This window comes from Neophocaena asiaeorientalis, unplaced genomic scaffold (assembly GCF_003031525.2).
Source record: "Neophocaena asiaeorientalis asiaeorientalis breed wild unplaced genomic scaffold, Neophocaena_asiaeorientalis_V1.1 scaffold137, whole genome shotgun sequence".
Lineage (NCBI taxonomy): Eukaryota > Metazoa > Chordata > Mammalia > Artiodactyla > Phocoenidae > Neophocaena > Neophocaena asiaeorientalis.
In genome coordinates this window covers 34033-50115 of record NW_020171804.1, presented here as the reverse complement: position 1 = coordinate 50115, position 16083 = coordinate 34033, and the positions used below count along the sequence as shown (strand labels likewise).

The window sequence follows — 16083 nt, the reverse complement described above, 5'->3', positions numbered from 1 at the left end:
GGCTATGGTTGCTAAATTGGCTTCCAAAAAGTCCCTCCTACAATCTGCCAGTTCCCTCATGTGTGATCAATTTCGTAAACGTCGGATAATGCGATAAGTGAAGATACTCTCATTTAAGTTTGCCCTTCCCTGATTGGACGAGTCATGGAATCTGGTATGTTTTTGAGTAGCATTTCCTCTGTAAATTGCCTACTGGTGTTCTTGCTTGTCGTCTTTTCCTTATTAATCCGTGAACAATTTCATAATTACAGGAATTAGATTTAAATTCAAAATGTGTCACACTCTTCCCCTGGTTTGCCTTTTAATGTTTAAATACATTTAAAATTTGCATGTCTTCAAGTTTATCATTCTTTTCCTTTAGTGTCTTCAGGTTTATTGTGATACTTTAGACCATAAAAACATTCATCGACTCCCCAGTACATTTTTTTTTCTTTTTTAGATTTTAATATTTGATCCATCTGGATTTTATCTTGGTGTTAAACAGTAAGGGAGGGATCCAACTTCCATTTTTCCAAATGGCCGGCCAGTCGTCCTTAACGCCATTCGATTGAGAAAGACGGAAAACCCTTTCCAGGGGTTTGAAGCGGTCGCTCCACCAGCACGCTCACTCGCGCATCTGCCCGGGCCCGCTATCCAGGGGCCCGGCGCCGCCAGGTTTCCGGGGCCCATCGGTCCAGCCCGACCCAGTCGGAGGGGGCGAATAGCAGGGGCTGGGGCGGCTACTCCTCTCCTGCTGAGAACGGATCCCTCTCCTACCCGCCAAGGACCCACCACTAACATCCCCCTCCCCCCACGCGCCGAGGACGGATCCCCGGATACCCCCACCTCGATCTCCCCTTTTAGCCTCCGAGGACGACTTCCCTAACCTCCGCCTCCTCCCTTCCAGCTTCTGCCCGAACCCCTTTTACCGACCCCCCTACCCTCCAACCCAGTCTCTCTTCCCGGGTGATCCCAAGGATGGGACGGGACTTTCCGCGAGTGTAAGTTAAATAAAAGGCGTGTGCTCTGGTTGTATTTGCATAGAGGCGGGGCCTCTGTCGCTGCGAGGCCGGAACACCCAATCAGGTGGAACCCCGGGACCTCTACCTCGCTCCAAACGACCCTGGGGGCGAAATCCGCCCAGAGACTTAATTTGCATGGGGCGGGGCCTGCCTCCTTGAGTGGCCGGGCGCCACTTCCCCTTCCAGTCGGCTTCCGCCCGCTGGCTTCCGCCCGCTGGCTTCCGGCTTCCGTGCGGCTTCCGCCCGCCTTCCTTCCGGCTTCTGTCCAGCTTCCCTCTGCTTTCGCCGGGCGCCACCCGCGGCCAGGGGACGAATGCTACCAAAACGGCGGCGAGGGCGGGTCGGGACCCCCGGACATCTACCTCTCGTCCGCGGCACGCTTCCCTGGGGTCACTGTCTACCTGGCTGAGCCACGCATGGGCCGCAACCGCCTGGCCTTCCTCACACGCCTGGCTCTCTCCAAGGGCTTCCGCGTCATGGACGCCTACAGGTGCGAGGTCGTGGCGAAGCTTGCCGCAAGGCGAGGCCGCTTTCCTAGGGCCGACCTTTCCGAGGGGCGCGGGGCGGTTCCGGCGCCCACGGCCTCGCCTCACCGGGGAACGTGGCACGCCCGTATAGGTATCACCATGCCGTCGCGCCCGGTGGGCCGGGGGATGCTGCTGAGTGGCGTGATGGCCTGAACACAGATGCCCGTGCTCGGAACTCTGCAGCTTTGCAGCCACATTCACGGATGGTGTTTCCTTACTGCTGAGGATATTAAGATCTGAAACGACTCCCACGCAGCTGACCCCGGAGCGGAGGGGCACCTGAGGTGTCTGGATTCCAAGTTAGCCCTGGCATTTCATGGTCATGTAGCCTTCCTGTCGATTTCCTCTTTTGTAAAAGGGAGTTAGCAGTTAGAGCCAGGAGTGTTTCTGTAGGACAAGGAGAGAATGTATGCCGGAGGCTTTATAAAGGGCCATGTGAGTGTAGCGGTGGTTAAGTCCTTCCTTAGGTGAATTCATCTTGCCCTGTTAGCTAAACTGATTTCTCTCCTCAGGGCTGAGAAAGTGACTTGAGTGAGGCTCAAAGAGTAGAAGAAAACCAAACAAAAACAAAACCACTACAGAAGCAATGCTGAAAGTAAGGGAGGAGAGTTCCCATGGTTTTGAAGTTGAAAGAGCAAGTGAATCAGGGGCCAGTCCCCCTGAAGCTTAGTTAACCATTCCCAGGGGTGCAGCAGACCCACTCAGGAGAGGATGATGACCACGGCCTAGAGTGTACTGGGCACTGTCTAAGCCGTTTTGCTTATTAGCTTATTTAATCTTTACAGCAACCCTGCAAAATAGATATGTTATTATCTCTGCTCTGTGGATGAGGCAGTCAAAGTACAGAGATAAGTGATGTGCCCAAGGGCACATAGCAAGTGTGTGGCAGAGCTGAGGTTCAAACCCAAGCAGTCTGTCTCCAGCACTTCGATGAAGACCCCCTCCTGGTCCTGGCCCCTGTACCCCTGGCCTCTCCTTCCTCTGGGGTTGGGGGGAGAGGGAGACAGACAAGTTAACACAAAAAAGGGTTGGTCTTGTCATCATAGCTAGAGCCGAGAACCACTCACAGCTCTGCAGATGCTGGAGTGGTGGAGATGTTTGCCTGCCAGGCGGAGGGGCTGGGAGGTCTTTCTGAAGAATGAATAGGTGGTCACCAGGCAGAGGGGATAGTAACAGCAAAGGCCTGGAGGCATGGAGTGAAGCAGGAAGAATGGCAGGTCTGGGAAAGGGTTCTGGGCCTCACTTCCTCTTTTTCCCTCCACCCAGCTCAGAGGTGACACACGTCGTGATGGAGGGGACCTCAGCAGAGGAGGCCGTCTGCCAGCAGGAGCGCAGGACGGCGGCCCTTCACCCAGGATGCACCCGCCCAGTGCTCTTAGACGTAAGCTGGTTCACGGAGAGCATGGCGGCTGGGCAGCCAGTCCCTGTGGAGTGCCGGCACTGCCTGGAGGTGAGCTGGGTGAAGGATGAGGGTGGAGCCCCAAAGAAGGCCCCAGCGCAGGCCGGAGCTCAGCTGGGACAGGTGACACCAGGTGACACGGCAGCCGTGCCTCAGTGTCCTTCACATGAGGTGGGCGGTGAGGGCTCAGCCCAGACCACCAAGGGGCCCTGGGAAGCCAGGCCATTCCCGCTTCTCCTCTCACCATTGGTGCAAACTCTCTTGAGATCCACTTATCTTTAGCATCTTTAGGCCTTTGTTGCTTAACCAAGTGGATGAGACTGTGACCCCAAGTGGGGCCAGCAGGAGGCTGTCCTCGGGGTGCTGTGAGGTTCATGGCCTCCGCCCACCTCTATGCTTCCTGGGTGAGCACAGCCGGGGGCTGCAGGTGTGGGCTCCGAGCAGGGCTGCCTGCATTCAAATCCTGACTCTGCCTGTGAGCCACGAGGCCTCGGTGTCCCCGTCTGTGGAGTGGGGGTGACAGGCAGCCCAGCCCACTCCGGAGGGGGTTCCGGGAGGTGGGGCACACACAGCACGTGCGGGGCAGGTGGTGCCACTCGCGCCACTCTGGTCTCTGCCCCGTGCCTTTGGCAGTTGTGCCCTCGGAGGGTCGGCCCCGTCTGTCCCGAGAGCCCTAGGTGACCACCCAGGAGAGGCAGGGCTCCGGGGGGCTTCCTTGGCCCCTGCCCACCCTGCAGCCTCGAAGTGGCCTGTATATTACCCTTCCCCAGGTGGCTGTGTGCGGGAAGGGGCCGCCACGCCCAGCATGGAGGCTGCCCTGTGCCTGCCAGCGCCCCACACCCCTCACGCACCACCATGCCGACCTCTCGGTGAGCCCTGGGTCCCCTGCCTCCCTGGGATGGGACCAGGCCTTCCCCTGTCCCAGCCTTGGAGGGAGGGGTGGGGTGAGGTACCCCGCCATCCCTGCCCCTCCCCAAGGGCCCCTCCTTGCAGGAGGCTCTGGAGATGCTGGCGGAGGCCGCGGGCTTTGCCAGCAGTGAGGGCCGCCAACTCTCCTTGTGCGGAGCGGCCTCAGTGCTCAAGGTCCTTCCCAGCCCGGTCACGGCCCTGAGCCAGCTGCGTGGCCTGGCCCACTTTGGAGAACACTCGTGTAGGGTCGTCCAGGTCAGTGCTCCCCGCACTTAGCAGGGCGGGGTGGGGGGGAGGCGAGGGGGTCTCAGGGCCTGGCGAGGGCAGGTGGCTTGGTGGCTCAGAGCCCAGCTGCGGCCGGCCACCCTCTTCACTCAGATTCCTCACGTGTAAATTGGGGCCACAGCACCTGCCCTAGGGGGACCGAGGGGACTCAGCCAAGGGAGCTGCCGGGAGCCTGGCAGGCTGGTAGCTGGCACCACTTGGATCAGCTCAGACTGTCCAGGATGGTGGAAGAGGACCCCTGAGCACGTGCACCTCTTTTTACAACGCGAAGTATTTGAGGACCCAAAATGTGAAGTTGTCCTTTTGTACACTTACCACTGAGCGAATATATCACGATGGAAAAGATACTTCTGAATTCACTTAAGCTTTTTTTTTTTCCCCAGTACGTGGGCCTCTCACTGCTGTGGCCTCTCCCATTGCGGAGCACAGGCTCTCGACGCGCAGGCTCAGCAGCCATGACTCATGGGCCCAGCCGCTCCGCGGCATGTGGGATCCTCCCGGACCGGGGCACGAACCCGTGTCTCCTGCATCAGCAGGCGGACTCTCAACCACTGCGCCAGCAGGGAAGCCCCACTTAAGCTTTTAAATGAAGTCTTGTTGAATTCACCTATGTTTTAAAAGCAGTTGTTTACGTATCCCAGGGCTTGCTATTTATCTGAGAGGTGGCCCACGTTCCCCACCCTAGGGGCTTGGAGGCTCCCTGGGCACAGTCTTCATTTCCAAGTCCCCGGGATCCTGCTCCCACAAAACCCCCCTGCTGGGCCTTGGGCCCCCAGCTCTCCTCTTTCCAGTCAGGCTTTGTCTTCTCCCACAGGAGCTGCTGGAACGCGGAGTGTGTGAGGAGGTGGAGAGAGTCCGGCTCTCGGAGAGGTACCAGGCCATGAAGGTACGCAGGGCAGCCCCCGGCAGGGGCACGGAACTCCACGGTCCTCCCCCAGAGCCACAGCACACGGTTCACGCCATGTCAGGTGGCAAGTGGGGACGGTGGGTCCCCCCCGGGGTCAGAGAAGGTCTCACTGAGGAACTGGCAGTTCAGCCGACACCCGATGTACACGAGGCAGCCAAATGGAGGCAGACGAGAAGCTTGTTTTGAGCACAGGGAATTTTCTAGATCACTCGGCACCATCTGTTCTTATTTGACTACTGATGGCATATTCTCAAGTATATCACATGCTCTGGCATTTTACACAGAGCATACTGAACAAAACAGAACCTTTTTCCGGGTGCCACGGGGACCGTTAAATCTGTGGGGCTGCTCACCCTCGCAGTGTCTCCACCTTTGTGATCTCACGTACTCATTTTCTTGGTGGCGTCCTGCCTGTGTCCATGGTGCACCTTCCCACTGGTCCCGCCCATTTCTGGTCTGATAACAGAGCTGCCAGAGCTCTTATGGATGCCTTGGTCGGGCTCTTTAGACACCCCGGTTTTGTGGCTGGAGGTTGTCAGATCAGTGACTGGTCGGGGGGGTGGGGCTTCAAAAAGGGAGAGGAACCCTGTGTGAAGGACGGGGGGCGGGGCCTCAGGGGTGTGGAGGCAACACAGGAATTGGTGGCTGGAGAAGCGGTGAGAGAGGGCAGAGCCATCTGCTACCTCCCCCAGGGTACCCCTGAGTCCCAGAAGGCATCCAGGCCAGGAGAGAAGTACGTGAACAGTTAGAAGTTTACTATTATAAACAACTTGATTAGGTTATTCTCAGCATCTTTCCCATCCAGTTCATGCTCTTGGTTCAGGGGATCTAGGGAAGGATGGCCAGCACAGTCCCAAAAGGGCAGGCTACAGCTGGTCTGCAGGAAGTGGGGCTCAGGGACACGAGTGCCACCCAGCTGTTCTTCCTCCCCTGGGCCTGCTCTTGTGTTTCAGAAGTCCCCGGGGAGGGGCTCTGAGTGGCTGGCCTAGGGCAAGTGCCCACCCCTGTCCAACGAGCTATAGTCAAGGAAGAAACAGGTGAGTTGCTAGCGCCCACCCTGTGTGTGGGATACCCGTGTGAGGGCAGCTGGCCACCCCACGAGAGGTCAGCTCCAGCAGCATAGTTAGTTTCCACTGGCCTGGACGTCTCTGCTGACCCGTGGCCAGGCAGTGGCAATTGTCGTGTTTGAACCTGGAACAGAGCCCCAGCCAGCCCTAACCTGTTCCTTCCAGATCCTGCTAAAACAACCCCCTGGCTGTTAACTGCCCTTTTTTGCAGAGCCCCAGCCAGCCCTAACCTGTTCCTTCCAGATCCTGCTAAAACAACCCCCTGGCTGTTAACTGCCCTTTTTTGCAGAGCCCCAGCCAGCCCTAACCTGTTCCTTCCAGATCCTGCTAAAACAACCCCCTGGCTGTTAACTGCCCTTTTTTGCTGCCTGTTAAGAGGCAGAGCCACAGTAATAAGTCCCAGCTGCTGTTGGGTGGGATGGTATGGTTTTCCCAGTGAATGGACGGACTGTCAGGACGCCTACTTTGGTGATGTTGGAATCATAGGCTAGAACTGTACAAGTTCTGGGGAGAGACCCTGCTCGAGGAGGGGACCGAGGCCTGGGGAGGGAGCACGTGGGGTCTTTCCCTGCCGTCCCCTGTGAGGGTGGGCTGTGTAGGCCAGGCTCGGGGTTTGAGTCCTGCCTGTGCACTCGCTGTGTGGCCTTGAGCACGTTGCTTAAACTTGAAGAATGTGACTGGGGATGCCACTTGCCCGGCCAGACGAAGACTTAATGAGGCCACTTGTGTAACGCTGCAGTGGTGCTGTCCTGGGACACACCTTGCACGGATCAGTGTCGTCATCCGCATCTTGCTGTAAGAGCTTGCTCCTGACCAAGTTTGCTGTGCTCGTCCTCAGAACAGCTCTTCACTCAGATCTTTGGGGTCGGGGTAAGGACCGCTGACCGGTGGTACCAGGAGGGGCTGCGGACGCTGGACGACCTCCGAGAGCAGCCCCAGAGACTGACGCAGCGGCAGAGAGCAGGTGAGCCCTCTGGGAGCGCTGGGCCCTGGGCTTCCCCAAAGCACCTGTGCCTGAAAGCCTCCCACACCATGGAGCCCTTAGCTCTGACGCATGGCATATGCTCGTGGCTGCCTGTGTGGCAGGGAACGGGGTGAGCGTGAAGACGGGCATCTTTATTTGGTGGGCTTCCTGACCCAGTGGAGTCAGGACCCGGTGCAGCCCCTTCTCAGTGAGCGATAATGGTCAGAGTAGCTGCTGTGCCATTCAGGACCTCCTGGTTAGACTTGGACCTGGACCAGGCATGTACCCCTTACTCCTGATTCCGTAGAGGGGAGGGCATGTCAGAGCAGCCCGGGCCCTGGGCACACTTGCTTGGCGCCTTGGCCCACTGGCTGATGGCGTGGGGACCTGTGCTCAGTGGGGAGAGGCTCAGTGAGGAGCCTGCTAGTGGGAGGTGGTGCCGAGCGGTGGAGAGAACGTGAACTTGAGAGTTTGTCAGGCCTGGATTTGAGTCCCATCTCTGCCGCTTACTAGGTAGGAGACCGTGGCCCTGAGTCTTGACTTCTCTGAGCCTGAATTACGTTCTCTGTAAAGCATGGGATCCCGTGAGCTCCTTGGCGTGAGGCAAGCAGGTCGCAGGTGTTGAACAGACTCTGTGTTCTCTCCGTGTGGCCTGGATCGGGGACCCTGCTGAAGGAGCCCCACACCAGCACTCGTTGCCTCTTTGAACATCTTCCCAGGGTCTGGGGGAGGGGAGGCCAGCTGGGGGTCCTGGGAGAGTCTCCTGGCCGGTCAGCAGGACGTGAGACCACAGTGCCGTGCGTCCGGTGGAGCGTGATGGTGGCATCCGTCGGTTCCGTTCAGTGTTCTCTCCCCGCAGGAGAGGCCCGCAGCGCTTACTGAGCGCGCATCCTGCCTGGGGCCGTTTGTTCCCTCACGTAAACCTCTCCTAACTGTGTGTGTGGAAGGCCCAGTGATCCCTCTGACAGGGGAGGAGGTGGACACGGGCTAGAGCGAGGTGTTGTTAAGCGGCAGAGCCATCTTCACATCTCTTTATCACCTCCCGGCCCCGTTTTATGGATGGGAAAACCGAGGCGTTGAAAGGGATAGTCTGTATCTTGATTGTGTCAGCATCAGAATTCTGGTGTGACCTACAGTAGTTCTGCAAGATGTTACCGCTGCGGGGAACTGGGCAGAGGGCACAGGGGACCTCTGTTATTTCCTTCAACTGCATGTGAGCCTACAGTTGTTTCAGAATAAGCGTTTGATATTTAAGGGAGAGGAGGGGGTAGTGGGAGACAGCTAGAGAGGGCCGGGCTGGGCAGGTCAGGAGAGCTGTGCTGCCCACAGGACTCCAGCACCACCAGGACCTGAGCACCCGGATCCTGCGGTCAGATGTGGAGACCCTGCAGCAGGTGGTGGAGGCAGCCATGGGGCAGGCCCTTCCTGGGGCCACGGTCGCGCTGACCGGCGGCTTCCAGAGGTCAGGGGGCTCCGCACGCCCTCCGGCTCAGCTCCAGGCCCTTCCCAGTGAAGGCGTCTGAGGCGGGACCACTGAGGTGGGCCTTCCCTCACTGAAGGGATTCGGGAGAACACGGAGGCTGAGAGTCAGACTGGCCCCCTCAGGGCCACGACGTGGACTTCCTCATCACCCACCCCCAGGAGGGCCGGGAGGCAGGGCTGCTGCCCAGAGTGATGTACTGCCTGAAGAAGCAGGTGAAGGGCTTCCTGCTCCCCCCGCTGACGGTCCTGCCAGGATCCTGGTTCCTGTCCCAGCCCCACATGGCGGTGCCCGGCCATGTCTGCTCTCCCCCAGGACCTTGTCCTGTACCGCCAGCACCAGCGCAGCCGGCAGGCAGACGACCCCACTCACCTGCCCCGGCAGAGCCACACCATGGATGCCTTCGAGGGGACTTTCTGCATTTTCCACCTGCCACAACCCCCAGAGGATGCTGTAGGGGCGCCCAGAGGCCTTGCCCCACCCCGACCACCTGGTGGTCACCCCCATCAGCCAGTTCCCCTCTGTGCTACTCGGCTGGACTGGCTCCAAGGTAGGGAGTGTGCTGCTGCGGCCACCCTGGGGTCTGGGGTTGGTGGCCCTGCTGATGCAGTCACTCTTCCCCCAGCGTTTTGAGCGGGAACTGCGCCGCTTCAGCTGGAAGGAGAGCCGGAAGGGCTCTGGCTGAACAGCCGTGGTCTGTTTGATCCAGGGCAGGTGTGTTGCTGGGACGGGAGGCCTGGGTGGGGAAAACGGCTCTCTGCCCGGTCCACAGTCTGCATCGGCCCCAGGGCCCTCCAGCCTGGGACCCACAGGGCCCTCAAGAAGCACCCCACCGCGGGGCTGGGCTCTGCCTGCCCTTCCAGCCTCCTCCCCACACCTGTCTCTGGGAAGCTGCCGCGGTGGTGGAGTGGCTCCCAAGCACTCGTGCTTGCACTCTGTTGCAGAAGACGTTTCTCCACGTGGCTTCAGAGGAAGACATCTTCAGACTCTTGGGCCTTGAGTACCTTCCCCTCCAGCCGAGAAATGCCTGATCCTATTAGCTGGCCCCCACTTCTGCTCTCTGGAAATGGAGGGTGCCACTTGAGCCAGATGCTGTGGGTGTTCTGGTCCCTGAATGTTTCCAGGTGGAAGATGCACTGCTGCCCCAAGTCCTCACCCCTCCCAAGTGGGAGCCCTGTCTGTGTGGACCACCAGCCCCCCACATACACCCAGTTCAAGCTGTCATGAAATGAGCATGTGGAACAAACTAAGCTGTATTTTCTGAACGTGTTGCTGGTGTGGGTGACCGGGGAGCATGGGCATTGGTTCTGCCCAGAGGTCTGCTACGGGGTGCTGGTGAGGGTGGGGGATGTGGACCTAAGACAAACAGACTTCCAGTTATTTCTCCAACAAAAATGGGTTTATTCAGGATCAGCAGAGAATGGGTCTGCAACCATGGCAAGCCATGTGCAAGTCCCCAGCAAAAATGGAAAGGAAAACGCTCTTACAGAGGGGAAAAGGAATTTGGGAAGGCTATAGTAAACAAGAGTCCATGGCTTTTCATTGGCCGAGTCCTCGTCAGGAACGAAGAGGAGATCTTTCTTTCTGTTGGGCTCTGCTCCCATCACAGGGCATGAGCCCTCCCCCTTCTGGTCTCCCAACTCTTGTTAATGTTTTTACACTTCCCCTTTCGATCAAGATGCATCTCTGAAAGCATCACTAATCTGAGTCAGGCTTTCCAGTTTCAGGGTCTTTTTGTCCCTCAATACAAGGAAGGACGTTTCCTGGGTGTAGTGTCCCACATCAGAGGGAAAGTGCACAGATTGGAGATCTGTTGAGGTCATATTTAAGTTGTAACAAGGAGGGGTAGGAGGGACAACTCTTAGGCACTTTTTATCTGAAGTCCGTGTCTTTTACCAAGATCCTAAACGGTAGAGATTATCTGAAGCCTTATGTAATCAAAGGTTTGGTGACAAAATTCCAACAGGCCTAGTCTGAATATCTTTGGAAAGCTGGCTCATCGGATGTCGTCTGCTTCAGTTCAGGGAAGTCTTTACTTTCAGGTCACCAGATGATTTGCAAGTCCAGACAGGGTTTGGTGCTTTCTTTAGGTGTGTCATGTGAATCCAAGAGTTGTATTCCTTGGAGTTTTGCAGCACAAGTGTTGGTTAGCAGTACCTGATAGCAGCCTTTCCAGCAAGGTTGAAGAGAGTCCTTCTGGAGGTGTCTTTTCCAATAGATGAAATCTCCAGGTTGCAGGGTGTGATGTTTAACGTCTTCATCTCCCAAGAGTGCACTGTGAAAAGGTTGCTTACCAAAACATGGTTATTTTTAATAGAAGCAATTAGGCCTTTGCAGTATTGGAGTATCTCTTTTCTTATTGGTTGTGGGTCAAAAGAGGCAGGAGCCGGGCTTCCCTGGTCGCGCAGCGGCTGAGGGGCCACTTGCCGATGCAGGGGACGCGGGTTCGTGCCCGGGTCTGGGAGGATCCTGCATGCCGCGGAGCGGCTGGGCCCGTGGGCCATGGCCGCTGGGCCTGCGCGTCCGGAGCCTGTGCTCCATGACGGGGCAGGCCGCAGCGGTGAGAGGCCCATGTACCGCAAAAAAAAAAAAAAAAAAAAAGAGGCAGGAGCCAAGTGCACTGGGCATCCTGTGACTACCTCAAAGGGTGTAAAAGTTCCAAAAGAGGTGGGTCTATGATTTAGAAGGACCAACAGCAATGCCTTTGACCAAGGTATTTGGAGGGCCTCTACCCGTTTTGCCAGTTGAGTCTTAATAATGCTGGTAGTGTGTTTGACCAAACCAGAGGATTGGGGGTGGTGAATGCAGAGAAAGTGTAAAACTGGCCGAACAGCACAGACTTTTTGAAGCACCTGGCCAGTGAAATGGGTTCCTCTGTCATTATGAAGTTGAAGCGGAGTTCTCCAGGTAGGGATAATCTTTCCCAAGGCACTTCAGTCACAGAAGAGGTAGTAACCTATCTGCAAGGGCAAGCTCCAGTCCAGTGTGAAAACATACATACCATGACTAAAACATACTTACATCCACGAAGTGGAGGAAATTGTATGAAATCCACTTGCCAGATCTCAAATGATCCATCAGGCAATTTAAAATGTCCAGGAGCAGTACAAACAGACTTCCCTGGGTTGTACTTCAGACAAGGGGAGCAATGAGTAGGTGCTTTCTGTGGCATTGTTAGTGTTTCCCCACCAGTACTGACGCATGAAGGCTGTCATTTTGTTAGGCCAGTGGTTTAATGCATGTACGGTGGTGAGGAGTGGGTAGGGCTGGGTTGTTACTTGGCCTGTACCAGTGCTTTCTCTTTTTTATCAAACCAACAGTCGTTGAATTCCCAATCTTGTTTTTCTTTTCCTAAGGCCAGTTTTTGGGCTTCCCGAGCCAGTTTTTAAAGGTATCACTTGAGGAAATATCCCTTTGGACCATGACAGAAGTTTAGCTGCTGTGGTTCCTTTAAAGGTGGAATTCCTTGCAGAAATTTCAGCAAGGTGATTTACCTTAGCTTCCAGAGAGTCCAGTTTAGAATGCCCTGGAATCTTACTAATAACTCAAGGGTGGATAAAAGTGTTGCATCCAATAATTCCTGAACACGGGGGCCATTTTTTTTTTTTTTGTGGTACGCGGGCTTCTCACTGTTGTGGCCTCTCCCGCTGCGGAGCACAGGCTCCGGACGCACAGACTCAGCGGCCATGGCTCACGGGCCCGGCCGCTCCGCGGCATGTGGGATCTTCCCGGACCGGGGCATGAACCCGCGTCCCCTGCATCGGCAGGCGGACCCTCAACCACTGCGCCACCAGGGAAGCCCCGGGGGCCATTTTTAATTTTATTTCTGCTGGAAATAGGGAAGCCACATTGCTTCTACAACATTCCAAAATCATGAGCTACTCCGAAAACGTATCTACTATCGATATAGATATTGGTAGTTCTGTCCTTGGCTAAAGTACAAGCCTGTGTGAGAGCATATCATTCAGCCTGTTGGGTCAAAGTAGCCGTAGGTAAAGATGCTGCCTTAGCAACATCAAAAGAAGTTGCAGTAACATCCCCAGCACGACATCTGCCATTGTCCCCTTTGAAATAACCATCAGTGAACGTGAGCAGTCAGTGTTACAGACTGAAATTTCCTAGACGTCATTATGAGGACTCAGGAGGTGGTCTGTCAGGGTTAAGCAGTTGGGAGGGACTTCCTCAGTGACAGAGGAGAGAAGAGTAGCAGGGTTAAGGTTATTACAACGTAGAAGAGTTATGTGAAGAGCAGCTGACAAAAGGACTCCAAAGGAGGTGAGACGGCTGACTGAGAAACGTTGAGTGTGATGAGAATTCAGGAGGGCTATTGCATGAGGTCCAGAAATGATTAAAGGAGATCCCACCATGATTTTCTCAGCGGCCTTAACCACAAGGGCAGTGGCCGTGATGGCTCGAGGCGAGAGGGGTGTTTCTGTGTTACAGGGTCCAGTTGCTGGCCATAATACCCTGTGGGTCGACGGTGGTCTCCTTGTTTTTGGGTGAGTATCCCAAGGGCATTCCCTTCTTTTTCGTATACAAAAAGGGAATCTGATCATTGGGATGCCTAGCCTAAGGGCAGGTGGGTTCTTCAAACTCTCCTTTAAGGCCTTAAAATCTGTGTATCTGGTTCTTCCCATAAAATTGGATTGGAGTTGTGCTTCAGTAAAACATACAGAGGTTTGGCTATGAGAGAGAAATTTGAAACTCAATTTTGGCAATAACCAACTAGCCCAAGAAAACCTCACAGTTGGTGCTTAGTTTTGGGTTTAGAGAAACTTAGGACACCAGGGAGTCTGTCTGGAACTAAGTGTAGCCCTTGTTCTGATATCAGATGCCGTAAATGATGAACCTGGGTTTGGGGCAAACTGCAATTTATACCCACTGCCATATGTCCCTTTAAGGCTGAAATTGTTAGCAGGTGGATGATGACTTCCTATGAGGAGGTTTGAGAAAGAGCAAAGAAGCAAATCATCTACATATTGAAGCAAAGTAGAACCTCTAGGGAACTTTGTATCATCCAGATCAGCCTTCAGGAATTTTGAGAAATAAGGACTCTCAGTAAAACCATGAGGTCTTACTGTCCCGGTGAATAGGTTTTCTTCTCAAGTGAAGCCAAAAAGTTATTCGCTAGGTTCAACCGGAATGTTATAGCATGCACTGCCTAAATCAAGTTACAGTAAAGAAATTACCTCCTATGGGAATGACTGTTAGGAACATATGAAAGGAGCAACAGGGTGTCAAGGGATAGCTATGTTGTTTATTACTTGGAGGTTCTGGACAAACCTACATCCTTGGCTTTTAGGTTTCCTCATCTGTAAAATGGGAGTATTACAAGGGCTAGTACAAGGACTAATGAGGCCCTCAACCTTGTAATCTTCAATTACGGGCTTTATGCCTGGGATGGCTTCTTTACTTATACATTGTCAATACTGGGAAGAGATTTTGAGAGATCTGTTTGAATCTCGATGGGAGATGTGCTGTGAATTTTGCCAGTGTCAGTGGAGATTTTGCCCATAAAAGGGATGGTAGCCGATTCAATAGGGACAAATGATCTGTGTTTCCAGAATCAGCTCTAGTATCATCAGAGATGGAGCAAATGAAAGATATCAAAGAGTCGTTTAATTCACGTTGTTGTTTACTCTGATGACTACTGTCAAATTCTGGAATTATTTCCCCCTTTTGGGAGAAAGAACTTCTGGCCTGATGCTTCTCTAAGAAGTCTCGGCATAATAAATGGATAGAGGTGGAGGAACTAAGAAGAAAAGTGTGTGTATCTCTCAGAGGGCCTAAACAGAGTGGAATAGGTTCAGAGACAGGAGCCTGTTGAGGTTCATTGGAGATCCCCACTATTTGAACTGTTTACTCTGAGGCAGGGGCTGCTTCATAGTAGTGGGGCTGAGCCTTGAGAGTGGCTCCAAGTGTCAATTAGGACTGAAGAGATTCGCCCCCAATCTGGAGAAACGTTTCTCTAAGCCAGTTAAGAGGGAAGATTGAGAAGAGCCCCGTTGTTGAGAATTGGGAGGATGGTGGAAAAGCTGGTTAGAAGACTGAAGGTGCCTGAAGCACTTAGATTTGTACAATCTCTTTTCTGAAGTCTAGGCTCTTTGCAACGATAGCAGAAAGTAGGGCCTAAACTAGGACCTATTTGACCTAAAACAAATAGGAGGGTTTTGGTTTCATTTAGGAGCCTTCATTTGCTGGAGTTGAAGATAAAGGATTTTAGCTGTCTCCCTTTTAGGTGACTCCTCTAAGAAAGTGAGAGAACTGGTTTTCAAGATTAACTAAATCTGGAGTGGACACAGTTTTTCATTCCATCCTGTTCCTTTTTGCTAGAAGGGAAAGGTCCTGCTTCAGCCCACTAGTAAACAGAGTTAAAAGCTGCCTGGGTAGAATTAACATCTGAAGGAAGATCAGAATTTTCTTTAAAAACAATCTGAAGTCAGTTGTTAATAGTCACGAACAGATTCATTAGATTACTGTGTGCAAGCCTGCATTTTGTTCCAATCAACAGGCTTTGGAAAAGCTGCAGGAATTGCCCCATGAAGTCGCCTAGCATTGCCTGAGCCTGATCATGTAAGTTAGCAGGGTGGTCTCCCGGTTGTAATTCTAAAGGCCTTTAAGGATTTTCCCAAGTAGCAGTTCTCATCCAATGCTGGGCCTGGCCTTCACCGACAAGCATGTGAACTAGCTGATGTAAGTCAGAGAAACCGGGTTGCTGAGTTTGAATGACTATGTTAAATTCCTCAGCAAATCTGTGAGGATCTTCAGTTACTTTGGAAAAATCTTTGACTGTGGCTCACAGTTCACCTTTAGTCCAGGGAGTATCCGAAATTAAGGGTTTAAGTCTCTGGATTCTTAGGAGGCTTAATTTTAAAGGGACAGGTTCTGATAAGTTCAGGGGAAAAGCGAGTGGGGAGAGTTTTAGAGAAAAAGGGAAGTTCAGTGAGAGAATTAGTATGGGGAACTGAGGAGCTAGAGCAGGTGTAGGTGGCCCAGAAGAGCAGGAAGTTGGCACTGGAGGCATGGCCTGAGCGCAAGGGGCTGAGGGAGGGAGACAGGATGTTGCTGGAGGTGGAGCCCGGGACAAAGCAGCCAAGGAAGAAGAGCCTGAGGCTTTGGGAGCCATTCTATCTTTTTAATGATTTGTTTGCCTCAAAGTCTTATTTTGCAGGAAGTCAGTTTTAGGCCGCTGATCACATTTGGAAGCCTCAAAATACCAACCAAAATACGCATTCCATTCAGTTTTGGAAATTTTAGGGCTCTGACAGTCCAATTCCGTTTTAAGAAAAGTAAGCTCCCCGTAATGGCCATCGATATTCTAGATTGCATTTGGTGAGGTGGGTCCATTTAGTTAGAAATTCTCATGAGGAAGGGCTACAGTTTTTAAACATAAAATCAGCCAGAGGGACATCCCTGGTGGTCCAGTGGTTAAGACACCACACTTCCACTTCAGGGGGCATGGGTTTGATCCCTGGTTGGGGAGCTAAGATCCCGCAGGCTGCACTGCATGACGGAAAAATAACAACAAAAAAATCAGCCAGAGT

The 16083-nt window shown here is 53.9% G+C and overlaps 1 protein-coding gene across 1 annotated transcript; it reads left to right on the top strand.

The window, feature by feature from the left end:
• The first annotated feature begins 1314 nt into the window (after positions 1–1314).
• Positions 1315–9682, top strand: POLM (DNA polymerase mu). The gene is given in 14 exon segments (XM_024742532.1): positions 1315–1352; positions 1354–1491; positions 2795–2978; positions 3698–3796; positions 3921–4091; positions 4936–5007; positions 6939–7059; positions 8389–8534; positions 8665–8754; positions 8855–9027; positions 9029–9089; positions 9165–9206; positions 9209–9253; positions 9484–9682. Coding segments are annotated over 14 exon segments (1467 nt in total). The 3' UTR covers positions 9571–9682.
• The last annotated feature ends 6401 nt before the right edge of the window (positions 9683–16083 follow it).